General features: G+C 46.1%; 2 protein-coding genes across 2 annotated transcripts; one reads left to right on the top strand and one right to left on the bottom strand.

Annotated features, from left to right (window-relative positions):
* The first annotated feature begins 399 nt into the window (after window positions 1-399).
* LOC137359417 (histone H2B 1/2-like) lies at window positions 400-771 on the top strand. Its single transcript, XM_068025398.1, has one exon. The coding sequence runs from the start codon at window positions 400-402 to the stop codon at window positions 769-771; it is 372 nt and encodes a 123-aa protein (XP_067881499.1).
* Window positions 772-1,334: 563 nt separating this feature from the next.
* Window positions 1,335-1,982, bottom strand: LOC137359401 (histone H2B-like; the record flags this gene model as incomplete). Its single annotated transcript, XM_068025383.1, has 2 exons — window positions 1,335-1,341; window positions 1,645-1,982. Coding segments are annotated over 2 exons (345 nt in total), but the record flags the coding sequence as incomplete, so codon positions are not given.
* Between the last annotated feature and the right edge of the window lie 19,812 nt (window positions 1,983-21,794).

Below are 21,794 nucleotides of genomic sequence, written 5' to 3'. Positions count from 1 at the left end.
ACGGAATTAATTGCACACTCACATGCAATAGCAGAGACACAACGACACAGAATCAGTCAAAAAGTGTCCTCCCAACAACAGCCAGGACATTTCCAGGGAGCTTTACACAGGGAGGGGCTGTTTTACTATCAACTGGGACTGGAGAGAGTCTTTGTGAAATATACTTACGGATTGCAGTAAGGGTGTTTGTGATTGGTTGCAAATATTTATTCTGATTGGATGGCGGAAGACACCAATTAGGCAATTTCAATATAAAACCGTTTAGACATCACTCCCAATCACCCAATCACAATCTTTACTTTCCCCCATCCCTCATTAGCATAGAGCTGTGGGATTGTCTATTTAATCCGCACTCGGAAGGGGTTTGGTTTATTTCTGTGCCTGCAATTGGATCTGAAGATGGTTGAGGAGAAGAAGAAAGCAGCTGCTAAGAAGGGCGCCAAGAAAACTGTGAGAAAACCGTCAGCAAAGGGCGGCAAGAAGCGGAGAAAGTCGAGGAAGGAGAGTTACTCCATCTACATAGTGATGAAGCAGGTTCACCCCGACACTGGCATCTCCTCCAAGGCCATGAGCATCATGAACTCGTTTGTGAACGATATTTTCGAGCGCATCGCGGGTGAGGCTTCCCGCCTGGCCCATTACAACAAGCGCAGCACCATCAGCTCCCGGGAGATCCAGACCGCCGTGCGCCTGCTGCTGCCCGGGGAGCTGGCCAAGCACGCCGTGTCGGAAGGGACAAAGGTGGTGACCAAGTACACCAGCTCCAAGTAAAACTGCACAATGGACTGAAAAACATCCCAAACACAACGGCTCTTTTAAGAGCCACCCACAATCTCTGAAAAAGCTACATCATCTCTATGGTATCAATTTGTTTTTTTCATGAAGAGTCTGGAACTTTCCAATTGCCTTTGTGATATCTGTTTTAACCCCATGGATTCTGGGTGATTCACTTTCACTGTTGAGATCTTTGTGTCTCTACTTAATGCCGTGTAAATTAATTACTGATCACTGACCCCATGTTCGCTTTGATCTCGGACGCGCGTTCATTTTCGCGATTGTACTATTTCGTCAATCAGCTGACAGATCAGTTCTCAGTCACTTGTTTCCCTTGTTCAAGCTCGGCCTCAATAATTGATAAGTACATTTTCTAGAAACCCCGCTGTTGTAGGAAACCTCAATCTCACATTTCAACTCCTGACAATAAAACACTTTCTCTCCGCTTTTGTCTCCCACAAATAGGTTAAATCTAGAATCAGTGATGCGCTATCTTGACAAAGATTGACCTGAAATGTGTCTGCTTCCAGAATGCTGTGAATGAGACTTTCTGCCGCCGCTTACAGACTGTTTCAAAAAGGACGGAGAATAGTCCGAGATCAAAGCGTACATGGGGTCAGTGATCAGTAATTAACTTACGCCGCATTATTAAGCAGAGACAGAAAGATCTGACGAAATCACCCAGAATCCATGGGGTTAAAAGAGATCAGAAAGGCAATTAGAAAGTTCCAGACTCTTCGTATAAAAAAACAAAACAAATCAAAACCAGAGAGATGATGTTGTAGCTTTTTCAGAGAGATTGTGGGTGGCTCTTAAAAGAGCCGTTGTGTTTGGGATGTTTTTCAGTCCATTGTGCAGTTTTACATGGAGCTGGTGTACTTGGTCACCGCCTTTGTCCCTTCCGACACGGCGTGCTTGGCCAGCTCCCCGGGCAGCAGCAGGCGCACGGCGGTCTGGATCTCCCGGGAGCTGATGGTGCTGCGCTTGTTGTAATGGGCCAGGCGGGAAGCCTCACCCGCGATGCGCCCGAAAGTATCGTTCACAAACGAGTTCATGATGCTCATGGCCTTGGAGGAGATGCCGGTGTCGGGGTGAACCTGCTTCATCACTTTGTCGATGTAGATGGAGTAACTCTCCTTCCTCGACTTTCTCCGCCTCTTACCGCCCTTTGCTGATGGTTTACTCACAGTTTTCTTGGCGCCCTTTTTCGCAGCTGCTTTCTTCTTCTCCTCAACCATCTTCAGTTTCAATTTCAGACACAGAAATAAACCAAACCCCTTCCGAGTGCGGATTAAATAGACAATCCCACAGCTCTATGCTAATAAGGGATGGGGGAAAGTAAAGATTGTGATTGGCTGATTGGGAGTGATGTCACAATGGGTTAATATTGTAATACTATAATTGGTGTCCTTCACCATCCAATCACATTCAAACTTTGCAGCCAATCACAAACATTCGTACAGCAATCAGGAAGTATGTTTCACAAAGACTCTCTCCAGCTCCAGTTAACATTGAAAGAGCCGCTCGCTGTGTCAAGCTCTCTGGAAATGTTCTGCATGTTGTTGAAAGGACGGTTATTGATGATTTTGTGTCGTTGCTATTGCATGTGAGTGTGCAATTAATTCCATTTCTTTTATTCTCTGCTCCTGTGTTTGATTGCGTTCTGTCATTCAGCAGCTCTCAGTCTCTGGTGCTGTATGGATTTATTCCGTATTTATTTATTTCGAGATATATTATAAATTGTCCCTAGTACAGGTAGGTGGTAGGGAAACACAGGGACAGGTGGGGATGCGGTAGGAATATGGGATTAGTGTAGGATTAGTATAAAATGTGTGGCTGATGGTCGGCACAGACTCGGTGGGCCGAAGGGCCTGTTTCAGTGCTGTATCTCTAAACTAAACTAAAACAAATAGCACTGAAACAGGCCCTTCGGCCCACCGAGTCTGTGCCGACCAACAATCACCCATTTATACCAACCCTGCAGTAATCCCAACCTGCACTAGGGGCAATTTACAATGACCAATTTACCTATCAACCTGCAAGTCTTTGGCGCTGGGAGGAAGCCGGAGCACCCAGCGAACACCCACGCGGTCACAGGGCGAACTTGCAAACTCCGCACAGGCAGTACCCAGTATCGAACCCGGGTCCCTGGAGCTATGAGGTTGCAGTGCTAACCACCGCGCCACTGTATCTTTCAGATTCTGGTACTGGTAGTGTGTTTGAGTATGACATCCATTCTGTATCTGTCAGTCTCTGTTGCTGTGTTTGAGTGTGAGGAGTTGAGGCGGAGTGTTGCGGCGAGGAAGATGGAAAAGAGCGTTGCTGCGATGACACAGACTTAGTTGACCCCAGTTTGCATTGGGATTGGGTCAGTGGTAGGTCCGTTGGGAAGGATTTCAGCTTGCATGTCATCATGCAGTCGTTGGAGGTTGGTGACGAATTTTTCCGGCAGCCAAATTTGAGGAAGACGTTCCATAATCCCTCCTGGTTGGTAGAGTCGAAGGCCTTTGTCAGATCAGAGAAGACCAGGTAGAAAGGTTGCTGCTGCTCCCTACATTTTCTTGGCATTGTCTTGCTGTGAAGATCATGTCCACTGTGTCTCTTGATGGACAGAATCCACATTGTGATTCCAGTGGGCGATCTTCAGCCACGAGGAGGAGACAGTTGAGAAGGACTCTTGTGATGACCTTCCCTGTAGTGAACAGCTGGGATACCCCTCTGTCATTACCACAGTCGGTCTTGTCACCATTTTTGGTGATGATCACAATGACAGCATCTCAGAGATCCCTGGCATGCTCTTGTCCTTCCAGCTGAGGGAAATGAGACCATGTATTTGTGTTAAGTGTTCTTCTCTGTCGTATTTTAGATTTTCAGAGGGAATTCCATCTATGCCGGTGGCCTTCATTTTTTTTTTACCTGTTAGATTGCCTTTTCAATTTCTGTTGGGCTGGGATTGTGCTGACGCCATGGTGGGTAACATGCTGTGGAATGTGGCACTTGCATCAAGGACTGAGATGCGATTGAGAAGATCTTCAAAGTGCTACTTCCAACGAGTGCTGACTGCCTCTCTGACCTTGATCAGTGTCACTCCATTCTTTACTCTCAGCAGGGTAGGTCCTTGGTAATTTGGGCCATAAATGGTCTTGATGGTGCTGAAGAATCCACACATGTCGTGGCTGTCAGCAAGTTGCTGTATTTCCTGCACTCTTTCAGCCCATCAGCTGTTCTTTAGTTTGTGTAAGCAGATCTACTCTGCAGGACGAGAGGGAAACTATTGAAACTACATTGCCTGCAGTCCTGAAGCAAGGCCACTCCAACATCTGTCATCGGGCTGCAGTATGCTGACAATGCTTGCATATGCGCACACTCAGAGGCCAAGCTTCAAACCCTCATCGATGCATTCATGGAGGCGCATGAAAGAATTGGCTTGAAGCAAAACATCCGGAAAGCTAAGGTCCTCTGCCAGCCTGCTCCCCGACACTGCCCCCGACTATTAAGATCCACGGCGAATCACTGGACAATGTGGATCACTGCTCATACCTTGGGAACCTCCTGTCACCAAGGGCAGATATCGACAATGACACTCAGGATCGCTTCCAGAAGGCCATGTGGCCCATAAATCCTGCTCTGCCATTCAATAAGATCATGCCTGTTCTGATTTAGGCCTTAATTCCACTTTCCTGCCTGTGCCCATTGACCAATGACTCCCTTGTACATCAAAAAACCTGTCTATCACAGCCTTGAACATATTCAATGACCCAGCCTCCACAGTCCTCTGGAGAACAGAATTCCAAAGATGAGCAACCCTCTGACAGAAGAAATTCCTCCTCATCTCTTTCTTGAATGGGAGACCACTTATCTTGAAACTGTGGCCCATAATTCTACATTCCCCCACAAGGAGAAACATCTTCCCAGCATCTACCTGTCCAGCCCACTGAGAATCTTATAGGTTTCAATAAGATCACCTCTCAATCTTCTAAACTCCAGTGAGTAGAGGCCCAATCTGCTCAACTTATTCTCACAAGTCAACCCTTCATCCCAGGAATCAGCCTAGTGAACATTCTTTGAACTGATTCCAATACAAGTATATCCCTCCTTAAGTAAGGAGACCAAAACTGTATGGAGTACTTTAGTTGGGATGCCACTAATGCCCTGTACAGTTACAGCAAAACTTCCCTACTTTTATACTCCATTCCCCTTGCGAAAAATTCCAACATTCCATTTGCATTCCTAATTACTTGCTGTACCTTCATGCTAACTTTTCTGTAATTTATGTACCTGGCACCCAGATCCCTCAGTACAGCAGCATTCTGCAGTCTCTCTATGTAAGTAATATTCTGTTTTTCTATTCTTCCTGCCAAAGTAGACAATCTCACATTTTCCTATATTATACTCCATCTGCCAAACTTTTGCCCACTGACTTAACCTATCTATATCTCTTTTCAGACACTTTATGTTCTCCTCACGACTTTCTTTCCTACCTATCTTTGTACCACCCTTAAATTTGGCAACCGTACACGCAGTGCCTTCATGCAATTATTAATATAGACCATAAATAGTTGAGGCACCAGCACTGATCCCTGTGACATTCCATTAGTTACAGTTTTCCAATCTGAAAATGCCCCATTTGTCCCCACTCTCTGTTTCCTGTGAGTTAGCCAATCTTATATCCATGTGTGTGTAGTTTTCAGTTTGTATCTATCAGTGTCTGGTACTCTATGTGAGTTTTGGACTCTTTCTTACTCTCTCACTGCTATTTTTTGTGTGTTAGGTTGCTTTAGATGACTCAGGCTGAAGTACTGTGAGTGAGTGCAGTAATCAACCTATATCTTTCAGCATCTGGCACTGAACATGTGTTTCAGCATCACTATCTATCTGTCAGTATCTGGTACTCTGTGTGAGTGTGGGATTCATTATATAATCCTCCGTTCCTGGGACTGATGGCAAGTCTGGATTTATTCTCCATAAAATGTCAGCACAGCAACAGGCCACTGATGTGGTAGGTTTTAAGCAGACAATATATTTGAGGTTTTGCTTAGTATTAAATATCTGTCACTGTGAACACAATAGTGAAAGATAATGTATCCTACAATCTGATACAGGATTGGTGTGCAAGTGTAACTCAGGCTGTACTAATCAATTTGATCAGTGCCATTCAGTCTGAGTGAGTATCTTGGACTTGCATGGAAAATGAGCTCAGTCTGGAATTGTACAGTATCTTCCATCTGCCACTGTACGAGGTTTCAGGACTGGTATGTAATTTATAGCTCAGACTATACTGATCAAATTTATAATGTATCTTTTAGTTTCACAATCCGGATGAGTTTTAAACTGGAATCTGAGTTTGGATCTCAGGTTATACTATATTTCAGAATCTCTCAATCTGATTATGGACTTGAGTCTAATGTATATGTCTGGAAACATGATGGGAATTAATACTGATAATAAACTCATAACCTGTGTAAATATTGGGCTGGTATTTAACTTGAATCTCAGAGTACATTATTGAGGTTAATTCTGTAACTTTGAAACAGGAACCACGTGTCAGTTCTCTGTGTGTTTAATTTGTAGCTGAGGTTGCACTATTGTGGGATTGACACACTGATAATTTGATTGTGGGTCAGATGTTGGACTGGGATTTATGTATCTACCTGTCAGTGGTAATGAGTTGGGGTGACATAGAAACAACGTCTGTCTTTCCTGCTCTATTTGATTGATGGATTGAAAATGTGTCTCTGGAACTATTTCTGCTGTCTGAGACTGTGGAACTGATGACCTGTCTGTGTCTCTGCGCTCTGTGAGTGATAATGTACGTATTGTGTGTGAGAAGGATCTGGTGGCACTCTTCCTTGTAACTTGGGTAGAGGAAATAGCCCATTTATTCTGGTTCATTCAATCATTTGCCTGTTTGAACAAAAGTATGTTTGTAACTAAAATACAGGTGAGATCAAAGATATAGAGTTTTAATGAATTTAATCTCTCAAATAATAATCATTATGGATACCCGCAAAAGAACCACCGCAACACAAATATTGTCAGTGTTTCACTCCACTATAATAAGTTTCTTCCCATTCTGTCTCCATCCCCTTGTCCACACACAACTGGAGAATGGCCTCTCCACTCACTCCATGTTCTGAGACCAGTTTCAGATCCACTCCGCCTCCTACAAACAGCCCCCGCCTGCCCCTGAACTTGCCCCGGACTCGATGCTGATCTCTGAGTCTATCTGCGGACATGCTCCCAAAGCGATGTCCTGCTGGAAGGAGGCTGCTGTTTGCTCCCTTCCCCCGGGACCGGGATCTCTCCATTCGGGGCTGTTTTAAACCATCTTCTTCCGCTCACATGCAGTGCTGGGGGAGGGGAGCGCAGGCCCAGATTTCTGCAGCACTTCAGCCAGAAACGTGGAAAACTTCCGGCACAGAATGAGTCCATTCGGCCCATCATGTCCGCGCCAGCGGAATGAGAGGGATATAGCCTGTTCCCACAGTTTGTTGTTATTGGACAGTGAAGTGTGGAAACAGAAGCGGACAGTCAGGATGTGGGGAGTTACACAAAGAGAATCTATTATAGGCACCAGGTGAGAAGTGCGAAGGACACATTTTAAACAGCGGCTGTTTGGTTTCATTTGAACGGTTAGACCATGGGAGCGGGAACAGGAAATCTGACCTGTGTAAAAGTCCCTGTTCCGTCGGTCAGTCCCGTTCATGGCCCAGTGGATTGTTTCTGGATGTTATTTAATTGTTGTAAAATGGCCAAAGCCCCTGGTATGCAGTAGCTGGGGGCTGCAGGACTGCAGTGGAATCAGACACTGACTCTGTTTGTATTGCTGGCTTTCCTTTGTGATTGTTCACAATGATTATTCATTGAAAAATTGTTTTGGTCTCTCTTGTAACGTCCACCACATCTCTTCCTGAATTATAATTAATACTTTTTCTTTCTACAGGCAATACTTGAGGAAGCTGAATAAATGCAGTGATTCCTCGACACAAGGGGAAGTGCAGCCAGCTCCTCACACACAGTAAGTACAGTATCACTCACAGAGAGCAGAGACATCAATTCCACAATCACCGACAGCAGAAGTAGTCAGAACACAAAAACACACAAAATAGGAGCAGGAGTAGATCATGTGGCCCGTGGAGCCTGCTCCGCCATTCAGTACCATCGTGGATGATCTTAGGCTTCAATTCCACTTTCCCGCCTGCTCGCCTTATCCCCTGATTCTCTGAGAGATCAAAAATCTGTCTATCGCAGCTTTACATGTATTCAATGATGGAGCATCCACAATCCTCTGGAGTAGAAAATTCCAAAGATTCACAACCCTTTGAGTGAAGTAATTTCTCCTCATCTCAGTCCTAAATGATCAGCCCCTTATCGTGGGACTGTGTCCCCATGTTTTAGATTGTCTGACCAGCAGAAACAATCTCTCAGTGTCTCCCCCATCCAGCCCCTTTGGAATTTTGTATGTTTCAATGAGATCACCTCTCATTCTTCTAAACTCCAGAGTATAGGCCCAATTTACTCAGCCTCTCATCATAGGACAATTCCCTCATCCCAGGGACTAATTTAGTGAACATTTGCTGCACCGCCTCCAATGCACATATATCCTTTCTTAAGTGTGCAGACCAAAACTTCACACTGTATTCCAGATGTGGTCTCACCGAAATCCTGTACAATTGTAGCAAACTTCTTTATTGCTGTATTCTAATCCCCTCGCAATAAAGGCCAACACGCCATTTGCCTTCCTAATTGCTTGTTGTACCTGCATGCTAACTTTCTGTATTCCTTGTACAAGAAAACTCAAGTCTCTTTGAACACCAACAGTTCCAAGTTTCACACCTTTTATCAAATATTCTACTTTTCTATTCTTATGACCAAAGTGAAGAACTTCACACTTCCCTACATTATACTCCATCTACCATCTTCTTGCCCACTCACTGAACTTGTCTATATCTCTTTGCAGCCTCTCTATGTCCTCCCACAGCTTCCCTTTCCACCTACCTTTGCATCATCAGCAAACTTAGATACATTACTCTCTGTCTCTTCATCTAAGTCATTAATTTAGATTGTAAATAGCTGAGACCCCAGCACTTATCCTTGCAACACTCCATTATTCACTGCCTGCCAATCTGTTTATACCCACTCTTTGCTTCCTGTCCATTAACCAATCCTCTATCCATGCTAATATATTACCCACAATTCCATGAGTCCATTATCTTCTCTATTAACCTTTTATGTAGCACCTTATTGAATGCCTTTTGGAAATCCAGGAATATGACTAGTTTCCCTTTACCCTGCTAGTTACATCCTCAAAAAACTCTCATAAATTTGTCAAACAAGATTTCCCTTCAGGAAAATCATGTTGACTTGTTTGAATGCTTTTCTCAATGCATTGTTCAGACTTCCTGCATTTTCCCAAGGACTGATATTAGGCTAACTGGCCTGTAGTTCACAGTTTTCTCTCTCCCTTCTTTCCTGAAAGGCAGTGTAACATTTGCCAACTTCCAATCTGATGGAAATTTTCTGACCCCCTCCCACACCCACTGCAATATTACAGGGAACGGGGGTGGGGAGAAACAGCCTGTCTGCCCCAGGCCAATCAAGGCCCTTAATTGGCCAATGAACAGCCACTTATGGGCCTCCTCTCTCTGCTGCAGGTATTTTATCCTCGGTTGGGTTGGGGGCGGGGAGGCAGTGTGGCAAAGGCACCAAGAACCCTGCCTGATAAAACCAGGCATCTTTCTTGCGGGCTGCGGGGGGGTCCTCCTGATTAGGCACCCTGTTCCCCATGGAGGGCCACCCTCAAAGCTCCAACCGCCCCCATTGGGCACCCCCGGACCCTGTACCTGACCCCCCATTGCCTCAGACTTAAAGGTAACATTATATATTCTATCAGAACAGACTGAATGACAAATAACATAGCACTCCACAAAAATATAGTGTTAGAGTGAAAGATATTGTCTCAGTTATTTATTGCAGCCTGAGCTACACATTATATGCCAATCTAAAATCACATACAGTTTCAGACTGAGATACAGTATTTATTCCATAAATGCAAAATGAGCTATATGTTCCACTGGAGTTCATACTATTGAACAAGCCTGGGCTCTTTTCTCTAAGTGGTCACCTAATAGAAGCATTGCATAATATGAAGGGTTTCGTTAGGGTAGAGGTAGAGATGTTTCCCACTTGTGGTGGAGTCCAAAGCTGTCGATATGAAATAGTCAGTAATAAATTAAATGAATAACTCAGGGGAATCTTCTTTACCCTGCTTTGACAGCACTTGAGCTGCTGAACATTGTTACATTTAACATCAAGCTAAATGATTAAATGAGGCAGAAACAATTTGAGAGATTTGCTGATGGGATTAGATGAAGTAGGGTTGGAGTAACCTCATTGGAACTACCAGCACTTGGGCAGAAAAGCCTGTCTCTGTGCTGTAAATACTATGTAATTGTGTGTAGAGTGAATCCAGAATGACAAACTAACCCAGAGATTAATGGCTACTGAATGCATCCCACACACAGGCAGTACCAGAGACTGACAGATACTGAACAAAACCCACACTCACAGGCAGTACCAGAGACTGACAGATGCTGAACAAAACTCACACTCACAGGAAGTACCAGAGACTGACAGATACTGAACAAAACCCACACTCACAGGCAGTACCAGAGACTGACAGATACTGAACATAACCTACACTCACAGGCAGTACCAGAGACTGACAGATACTGAACAAAACCCACACTCACAGGCAGTACCAGAGACTGACAGATACTGAACAAAACCCACACTCACAGGAAGTACCAGAGACTGACAGATACTGAACAAAACCCACACTCACAGGCAGTACCAGAGACTGACAGATACTGAACATAACCTGCACTCACAGGCAGTGCCAGAGACTGACAGACATTGAACATAACCTACACTCACAGGCAGTACCAGAGACTGACAGATACTGAACATAACCTACACTCACAGGAAGTACCAGAGACTGACAGATACTGAACAAAACCCACACTCACAGGAAGTACCAGAGACTGACAGATACTGAACAAAACCCACACTCACAGGCAGTACCAGAGACTGACAGATACTGAACATAACCTACACTCACAGGCAGTGCCAGAGACTGACAGACATTGAACATAACCTACACTCACAGGCAGTACCAGAAACTGAAAATATTGAACAAAAAGTACACATGCGGACAGTACCTGAGACTGACAGATACTGAACAAAATACACACTCACAGGCAGTACCAGAGACTGACAGATGTTATACCATCCCAAATTCACAACAGAAAAAATAACTGAGAGATCCAACAGAAATCCAACACTTACATATAATACCAGTGACTTAAAGGTACAGAATTAATCGCACTCTCAAATATAGTGCATGTGACTGGGATACAGAATGAGTCTATACTGACACATAATACCAGGGAATGACAGATACAGAATGAATCACACAGTCACATACAGCAACAGGGACATTTTGGCACAGTATGAATCTGACAGTCGTGTACAGAAACAGAGGCTGACAGATATCAAATGAAACCCACACACACATACAGTGACACTGAGAGCTATAACATATATGCCACATTCATATATAGTACCAGAGATTGACAGATGCAGAATGAATTCCACACACACAAACAGTTCCAGAGCCTTATACATTCAGAGTGAATATGACACTTTGTACCAGAGACTGACCAATGCAGCATGAATCCCACACTCCCACTCAGTAATAGAGACTGACAGATAGCCACAAATAAAGAATGATTCTCATTCTCATGTACAGGACAACAGACTGATTTGCCACAATGGTGTCTCTGATCTTTGGGCAAACTCAGTGTAATAACAACTCATCTCCTTTCCCAGTATTTCTAAATCCCACCTGTCCTCCATAATCTGAACAATTATTGCATGTCGTGTTGACTGTCTGATCTGTAAACTGCACTGGATCACAGATTGCTGACATTTGCTAGCTGAAAGTGAGAACTGCAAAATAGAAGCAGAAATTGCCACAGCCTGTCAGGGTTAATAAACAGGTAATGTGAGGTAATAAACTTTGTAATAAACTCATATTGCTTCACATTTTTATACTGAAAATAAAAGTAATCAATTCTTAATAAAAATGTTTACTACATTGATCTGATATTTGCAAATGTGCCCTGTTATATATTACACTACATTGAGCAGTATTTCTGTCTGATTTTTCAGGATACTATTTGCATTACTTCAAATAAAGAAAACATAACGACACAAAAAACTGAGCACAATGCTGAAAGTTTCACAGCAAACAGTCAAAAGGGAAAGAGATAACATATAGAAAGAAAAAAAGCTAAAATACTGAAAACACTCAGCCAGTCCGGAAACAACTGTGGAGAAGAGAAGCTCGGGTTAATGGTCCAGTTCTGTGACCCTTCTATAGACCTGAAACATTGCTCCTCCCTTCCTCTCTCCACAGATACTGCTGGAACTGCTGAGTGTTTCCAGAATCTTCTGTTATTCAGATTTCGAGCGGCTGCAGTATTTCTCTTTTTGAAGAATAAAACAATCCCTGGGAGGGAATGAAAGTTTACATAAGAAATAAGAGCAGGAGTGGCCACTCTGCCCATCGAAATAGTTCCACCATTCAATAATATAACAGCTGTTCTCCTACCTCAACTCCATCTTACCACACTGGCACAGCCCCCTTGATTCCCTTAATATCCAAAAACCTATCGATTTCTCTTGAATCTACACAATGATTGAGCATCCAGAGCTCTCTGGGATACAGAATTCCAAAGATTCATAACCCTTTGACTGAAAAGAAAATCTCCTCTTCTCAGTCAAATATGACCAAGCCCTTTATACTGAGACTGTAACCCTTCATTCTAGATTGCCCAGCTAGAGGAAACATCCTCCCAGCATTTACCATGTCAAGCCACTGAGCATTTTATCTGCCAGTGAGATTACCTCTCACTCTACTGAGTTCTGGGGAATAGAGGCCTAGTCTATTCAATCTCTTCTCATAGGACAATCCCCTCATCCTAGGAAGCAGCCTCGTGGCACGTCTCTGTACTCCCTCTAAGGAAAGTATATCCTTCCTTAGATAAGGGGACCAAAACTGCACAGCACTCCAAGTGTGATCTCACGCTGTATAATTGCAATAAATACTCATACTCTAATCTCTTTGCAATAAAGACAAACATATCATTTGCTTTCCTAATTGGTTGAGTACCTGCACGTTAACTTTCTGTGATTCCTGGACAAGGACACTCGGGTCCCTCTGAATGTAAACATTTCCCATTCTCTCACTAATTTCAAAAATGTTCTGTATTGCTGTTTTAGATTAGAGATACAGCACTGAAACAGGCCCTTCGGCCCACCGAGTCTGTGCCGAACATCAACCACCCATTTATACTCATCCTGCACTAATCCCATATTCCTACCAAACATCCCCACCTGTCCCCATATTTCCCTCCCTCCTACCTAATCTAGTGACAATTTATAATGGCCAATTTACCAATCAACCTGCAAGTCTTTTGGCTTGTGGGAGGAAACCGGAGCACCCGGAGAAAACCCACACAGACACAGGGAGAACTTGCAAACTCCACACAGGCAGTACTCGGAATCGAACCCGGGTCCTTGGAGCTGTGAGGCTGCGGTGCTCACCACTGCGCCGCCCTGCCAAAGTGTGTAACTGTACACTTCTCCCCATTATATTCCATCTCTCACATTCTTGCCCACATACTTAGTCTGTCTAAATCCCTTTTCTCCCCCTTTGCATCCTCCTCACAGTTTACTTTGCCACCTCACTTTATATCATCGGCAAACATGGATAACATGACATTCAGTCACCTCATCTAAGTCATTGATACAGAATGGAAATAACTGAGTCCCGAGCACCAATCCTTGCAGTATCCAACTACTTACAGCTTTCCTGCCGAAAATAACTCGGTTATTCCTACTCTCTGTTTTTTGTTTGTTAACTACTACTCAATCTATACTAATATATTATCCCCAAATTGCATGGGACCTACATTGGTGTAATAACCACTTGTTTGATAACTTATTGAATGCTTTTTGAAGATCCAAACAGACTACATCCATTGGTTCCCCTTATCTACCCTGGCAGTTACAACATCAACATATTCTAATAATTTATCATTGACAATTTCCTTTTAATAAATCCATGTTGACTCTGCCCAACCATATTCTGATATTCCACATCACCCTTTACCATGTCTGTAATAATAGATTGTAGCATATTCCCCATTGCTGATGTCAGGCAAACTGGCCTCCAGTTCTTTGCTTTCTCTCTCCTTCCTTTCTCGAATAGTGTGGATATGTTTGTTACCCTCCAATTCACAGCTTCCAGAATCCAGGAATTGTTTCTTATAAGGAACGGGAATAGCTGTGGGAAAATGAATCTGAGTAATTCTATTCTGAGTCCACTGTATGATTCAGGTCAAATAATAATTATCAATAAAAAGGAGTAAAATCAGAGTTCAATTGAACTTTAATTTGAAGGAAATCAGCGTTGGAAATATGTTTATTCAAATTATACACTTCTTGCTTTGGGAAACAAAATTCCTTCGAGACAGCACCCAACTCAGTTCCTATCTTTCAGTTTACCATCTGAGGAATTTAAGGAACGCCAAACTGTAATGGCTGGGAATCAAACCCGGGCACAGCTGCTTGGAAGGTCATTGACCTGAAACATTAACTCTGTTCTCTCTCCACAGATGCTGCCTGACCTGCTGAGTATTTCCAGCATTTTCTGTTTTTATTCCAGCTGTTTGGAAGGCAGCTATGCTCATTGCTCTAACAGCATCGCTCACATGGAGCAATACATTGAGTCTTTCTGTGGATTTTGGGACTGGGCCGCTGTCTTTTGGTCTCTGATGCTATAATCACAGCCAATAAAATACTCAGCTCAGTTCCAGGTGTTTAAAACTGGTGAACTGAAAGGCGACATGATGTGTCAGGATGTTTCTGAACAGCAATAATCACAATTTTGCAACACAGAAGAAAGAGTTCATTTGAACAATTGTGCTGCTCTTTGAACGATCTATCCAATCAGTCCCACCTCCCTGTCATTTTCACATTGCCCTGTAATTTCCCCATCAAATAATGATCCAATTCCCTCAGGAAAGTTATTATTGAATCTGTTTTCACCTCCCTTTTCAAGCAGTACATTTCTGATCATCAGAACGCGTGTTAAAATATCACCTCATCTTCCCCTGATTCTTTTAACAATTCTGCGTCCATTGGTTACAGACCCTTCTGCCAGTGGGAACAGTTCCTCTTCAACCCATTAGAATGTAGAACACAACTATTAAATATTACATTAACATCTCTGCACCAAGAAGAACGACCCTAGATTTGCTACAAAAACAAGAAAAGCTGGAATCACTCAGCAGGTCTGGCAGCATCTGTGGAAAGAGAAGCAGAGTTAACGTTTCGGGTCAGTGACCCTTCTTCGGAACTGACAAATATTAGAAAAGTCACAGATTATAAGCAAGTGAGGTGGGGGTGGGGTAAGAGATAACAAAGGAGAAGGTGCAGATTGGACCAGGCCACATAGCTGACCAAAAGGTCACGGAGCAAAGGCAAACAATATGTTAATGGTGTGTTGAAAGACAAAGCATTAGTACAGATTAGGTGTGAATATACTGAATATTGAACAGCAGCAAGTGCAAACCTGAAAAAAAACCTGAAAAAAACAGTGGGTAAGCAAACTGAACAAACTAAGATGAAATGAAATAAATGCAAAAAAAGATAGTAAAAAATGTAAAAAAGAATGCATAAAAAAGGAAGAAAAAATAACTAAAAATGAAAGTAAAATGGGGGGCTGTCATGCTCTGAAATTATTGAACTCAATGTTCAGTCCGGCAGGCTGTAGTGTGCCTAATCGGTAGATGAGATGCTGTTCCTCGAGCTTGCGTTGATGTTCACTGGAACACTGCAGCAATCCCAGGACAGAGATGTGAGCATGAGGGCAGGGGGGAGTGTTGAAATGGCAAGCAACCGGAAGCTCAGAGTCCTGCTTGCGGACTGAGCAGAGATGTTCCGCAAAGCGGTCACCCAGTCTGCGCTTGGTCTCCCCAATGTAGACGAGACCACACTGTGAACAGCGAATACAGTATACTACATTGAAAGAAGTACAAGTAAATCGCTGCTTCACCTGAAAGGAGTGTTTGGGGCCTGGGATAGTGATGAGAGGGGAGGTAAATGAGCAGGTATTGCACCTCCTGCGATTGCAAGGGAAGGTGCCCTGGGACGGGGACGAGGTGGTGGAGGTAATGGAGGAGTGGACCAGGGTGTCGCGGAGGGAACGATCCCTTCGGAATGCTGACAGGGGAAGGGAGGGGAAGATGTGACTGGTAGTGGCATCACGCTGGAGGTGGCGAAAATGGCGGAGGGTGATCCTTTGGATATGGAGGCTGGTGGGATGAAAAGTGAGGACAAGGGGAACCCTGTCACGGTTCTGGGAGGGAGGGGAAGGGGTGAGGGTAGAGGTGCGGGGAATGGGTCGGACACGGTTGAGGGCCCTGTCATCCACAGTGGGGGGAAATCCTCGGTTGAGGAAAAAGGAGGTCATATCAGAAGCACCGTAATGGAGGGTAGCATCATCAGAGCAGATGCGTCGGAGACGGAGAAACTGGGAGAATGGAATGGAGTCCTTACAGGAGGTAGGGTGTGAAGAAGTGTAGTCGAGGTAGCTTTGCTATCCTTCCACGCATCTCTAGTGCCATTCTAGTCAATCTCCTCTGCACTCTCTCTCAGGCCTTGATATCCCTGCTAAAATGTGGAACCTAGAATTAGACACAATGCTCCAGCTGAGGCCGATAACCAGTGAGATTTATAAAGGTTCAACATAAACTCCTTGTTTGTGACCCGTATTCCTATTTCTGGTTTCTAACCCAGTGTCGGCTCTGAGCTGTTGAAACTGCCTGAATAAATATTTCCGCCCAACAAAGCGCTCAACTTAAAGGCCGGAATGTGAGAAGCTGCTGAGAATAAGAGACCCTCGCAGCCAGGCGTCATTTCCCGGTGGATTTTTCAATAGAAACTGGGGCTGGAGAGAGTCTTTGGGAAATGTAATTCCTGAATGCAGTGAGAGAGTTTGTGATTGGTTGCAGATATAAAACTATTGTGACATCACTGCCAATCACCCAATCACAATCTTTACTTTCTCCCATCCCTCATTAGCATAGAGCTGTGGGATTGTCTATTTAATCCGCACTCGGAAGGGGTTTGGTTTATTTCTGTATCTGAAACTGAAAATGGTAAGGTCCCCCCACCAGGCTCCCAGTGGAGCCATCATCCACCCTCCCTCCAGCTTCGCTATCGGGGGAAGTCGAGGCTTCTTGGTCTACGCTGGGCAGCCCAGAGTTTGCCGCACCTGTGGCAAATCTGGTCACATGGCAGCCAACTGCAGCACGGTTGTTTGCAAGAACTGCAAGGAGGAAGGCCATCAGACCAAGGACTGTAAGCAGACTAAGTGTTGCAACTTGTGCGGTGCGGCAGGCCATCTCTACAAGACCTGCCCCAAACGTTGCCTCAGCTATGCTCAGGCGGCAAGGTCCAAGGAAAGGTTCGACGAAGGCGTCCGCTGTTCGAAAGGAGACCAGCAACCTTCTTCGCAGTGAGGAACTTCAACCTGAGAAGGAAGAGGAGGCAGCTGAAACCAACGACCCAGCACCTACCCAGCGCCCGGAAACCCCTCCTCCACAGACAGAATCAATGGAGGAGGAGGCAGCAGATGGAGAAACAGGTCAGTGGCAAGTGGTCCAGAGGAAAACCACAAAGAAAAAACATCCCAAAGCCACCACCCAAACCAGTGGCAAGAGGAGGCTCTCTTCTGAATCAGACTGCAACAACTCCTCTTCACTGGACGGGGAAATGCTGGAACGACAGCCCCTTCAAAAGAGGCGGCAGAATTCCGAGATGGATGATAAGGCATCCCAGCCCCCGGGCACTGGAAGCTGTGATGGGCCCGGCGTGCCCCAACTCCAATGCCTCACACGTAACGACGTGGCCAACGCATCTCAGCTCCGGGACAGCGGGAGCAAAGACACGTCTGGCGCTGTGATGTTTTCGAGGAGGAACAGATGGAAGCAGCTGAGGACAACCCAATGCTCTCTGCCTACAAGACCCCCCCGATGTCACCCGAGCGGCACAAACCCTGCATGAAAAATCAGGAGGGGTTTCTGAGCCCAACCAACGTGAAACTGCTTGCGCACACGATGGGTATGCAGGAACATCCCGAAGGACTGGGACCAGCGAGGACAAATGGTATGGGAAGCAACAACTAATTTTTAGTAAAAAATGGGTGTAAGAATTGCTTCCATTAATGTGCGTCGCATTAAATCTACTACGCGATGTGTTTCAACCTTGGATTACCTTGCCAAGGTCAAAGCTGACCTACTGTTTCTGCAGGAGTGTGGAATACCACACCTCAGCACCTACAGGCAGTGGTCGCGATGGTGGTCCCACGGGCCGTCGATCCGGTCGGGGGGTAATGACTGCCGCTCCTCCGGCCTGGGTATTCTGCTGCGGGGAGGTAACTTCACCATCTCCGAAGTTAAGGAGGTGGTGGGCGGCCGCCTCCTCGTAGCAGACGTGATGTACAACAACGCTCCGCTCCGGTTGATCAACGTGTACGCCCCGGTACAACGCAGCGAGCGGCTGGCCGTCTTCCAGCAGCTCCCACTGCTGCTGGCGACGTCCAGGCCGGTCATCCTAGGCGGTGACTTCAACTGCATCATCGATGCGGCTGGACGATCCGGCAGTGACGACAGCAAACTGGACGCTACGTCCAGATTCCTAGTAGAAACAGTTCAGGATGCCAAACTGCACGACGTCTTCAGCAAACCTGCAGACGGAGCGCAGCGCAGATACACATGGTCAAGATCGGACGGGTCTGCCCGTTCCAGGATTGACTTCCTGTTTGTGTCCCGTGCTGTCACGGTCGGATCCACCGACGTCAAGCCGGTGTTCTTCTCCGACCACTGCCTCTTACTGGCCGACTGTCACTTACAGGACGACCAGCGGGTTGGCAGAGGGACGTGGAAGCTCAATGCGACACTGCTGACCCCAGAGAACGTTGAGGAACTCAAAAGGGATTACAATGGTTGGAGGACCGTGAAACCCCTCTTTGAGTCTCCAGTTCAGTGGTGGGAAGCGATTAAGGAGAACATCAAGAGGTTCTTCATCCACAAAGGTGTTCACAAGGCGAGAGAGAGACAGAGGGAACTGTCCCGACTCCAGAAAATTATGCAAAATCTACTCCGGTTGCAGTCAATGGGGGTCGAGGTCAAGGAGGACCTCCAAGAGGTGAAGAGCCAGCAGGCCTCGCTCTTTGCCAAGGAGGCCTCCAAGATCATCTTCCGGTCCAGAGTCCGCTCCATCGAGCAGGATGAAACGTGCTCGCGTTACTTCTTCCAAAAGGTACACAGAGAGAGCTCTGTTATCAGCAGCCTGAAGGAAGAAGATGGCTCGGTAACGTCTTCGCAGTCCGACATACTAAGGATCAGCAAATCCTTTTATGCTAGGCTGTATGACGCGAAGCCCACAGACAGCAGAGCCTCCCAGTCCTTCCTGTCATCTATCACAGAGGTCCTAGATGACAGCAGGAGGGAGAGACTGGACAAGCCGCTAACTCTGGACGAGCTGACAAAGGCCGTCGAGTCTTTCGAGACGAGTAAAACCCCCGGGAGCGACGGCTTACCGGTCGAGTTGTACTCGGCCCTGTGGGACTGGGTCGGCCCGGAACTGCTGGAAGTATACGAGAGTATGCTCCTGGCCGGCAGCATGTCAGAGACCATGAGAAAAGGCATCATCACCCTCATTTACAAGCAGAAGGAGGAGAGGGCAGAAATCAGAAATTGGCGGCCCATCTCACTGCTTAATGTTGATTACAAGATTCTGTCCAAAGTCACAGCCAGTCGAGTCAAGTCTGCTCTGCAGTTGGTGATTCACCCCGATCAGACCTGTACTGTACCCGGCAGGAAGATCTCTGATAGCCTCGCGCTACTCAGGGATACGATCACCTATGTACGGGACAGGAGGGTGGACACCTGCCTCATCAGCCTGGACCAGGAGAAGGCTTTTGACAGGATATCGCACACCGACATGATGGACGTGCTTTCCAAAATGGGGTTTGGGGAGGGAATCTGCAATTGGATCCAACTGCTCTACACAAACATCAGTAGTGCAGTGTCAATCAACGGGTGGGAATCTGAAAGTTTCCCGATCAAATCTGGAGTCAGACAGGGTTGTCCTCTCTCCCCTGTCTTGTTTATTTGCTGTATTGAACTCTTTGCTGAGTCTATTAGGAAGGATGCGAGCATAAGAGGGGTGACAATCCCAGGCAGTGGAGGCACTCAGGTCAAAACCTCCCTGTACATGGATGACGTCGCCATCTTCTGCTTGGATCCGCTGTCCGTGCGCAGACTGATGAGCATCTGCGACCAGTTCGAACTGGCCTCGGGAGCCAAAGTTAACCACGGCAAGAGCGAGGCCATGTTCTTTGGGAACTGGGCTGACCGATCCTTTGTCCCCTTCACGGTCAGGTCAGATTACCTGAAGGTGCTGGAGATATGGTTCGGAAGGGCCGGGGCGTGCACCAAAACATGGGAGGAGCGAGTAGCCAAGGTACGACAAAAGTTGGGCATGTGAGGGCAGCGATCTCTCTCCATTGTGGGTAAGAACCTGGTCATCAGGTGCGAGGCGCTCACGTTGTTGCTCTACGCGGCGCAGGTCTGGCCCATACCCCACTCCTGCGCCGTGGCAGTCACCCGAGCCATTTTCCGCTTCGTCTGGGGATCTAAAATGGACCGGGTCCGGAGGGACACGATGTTCAAATCTCTGGACATGGGCGGGAAAAATGTACCCAACGTGGCCCTCATCCTGATGACCACCTTCGTGTGCGGCTGCATCAAGCTATGTGTAGATCCCCAGTACGCAAACTCCAAGTGTCACGACGTGCTGAGGTTCTATCTGTCCCCGGTGTTGCGAAGGATGGGCATGGTCACATTGCCGCGGAACGCTCCGTGCAGTTGGGCGGCACCGTACCAGCTATCCTTCGTGGAGCAGTTTCTGCGGAAAAACACCTTTGACCACCGGTCCATCAGGCAGTGGTCTGCACGGAATGTCCTCAAGGCCCTACGGGAAAAGGAAACGGTGGATCCTGTCGGATGGTTCCCCGAGCAGACCGTCAAAGTCATTTGGCGGAATGCCTCATCACCAGAACTTTCAAACAAGCACCAAGACGTAGCTTGGCTGGTGGTGAGAAGGGCCCTCCCCGTCAGATCCTTCATGCACACCCGAAGTCTCGCCCCCTCCGCACAGTGCCCCCGCGTTGGCTGTGGTGGGGAAGAGACGGTCGCCCACCTCCTCCTGGAATGTGCCTTTGCAAAGCAGGTGTGGAAAGAGATGCAGTGGTTTTTGTCAAGGTTCATCCCAAGCAGCTCTGTAACACAGGAGTCTGTGCTCTACGGGCTGTTCCCAGGGACGCACACCGAGCCAAACATCAACTGCTGCTGGAGGACTATCAATTCGGTGAAAGACGCCCTTTGGTCTGCCCGAAACTTGCTGGTCTTCCAGCGCAAAGAGTTGTCCACCACCGAATGTTGCAGACTGGCACATTCCAAGGTCCAGGACTACGTGCTGAGGGACGTACTAAAGCTTGGGGCAGCCGCAGCAAAGGCTCAATGGGGAAAGACCACAGTGTAAGGTTCCCCCACCAAGCTGGACTGAGGGGCTGGAACGATGGGAAACCCCTCGAACTGTATCGGGAAAATTTTCATTTGCTGTAAATGTAAAAATGTAATTGGCATGACAAATGTGAAATGGAAGGGTTGTGAAGCAACTCATGATTGTATTGAAGGAAACTGATCTCCCTTGCAATGTTTGTATTTTTTGGTGCTGTTTGAAACTGTTTGGCAATGTATTTTTAACAGATTTTTATGAATAAAGTATATTTTGGAAATAAAAAAGAGAAGAAAGCAGCTCCT

The sequence above is a fragment of the Heterodontus francisci genome, unplaced genomic scaffold, assembly GCF_036365525.1.
Source record: "Heterodontus francisci isolate sHetFra1 unplaced genomic scaffold, sHetFra1.hap1 HAP1_SCAFFOLD_102, whole genome shotgun sequence".
NCBI classification, from domain to species: domain Eukaryota; kingdom Metazoa; phylum Chordata; class Chondrichthyes; order Heterodontiformes; family Heterodontidae; genus Heterodontus; species Heterodontus francisci.
This window is presented reverse-complemented; position numbering and strand designations above follow the sequence as displayed.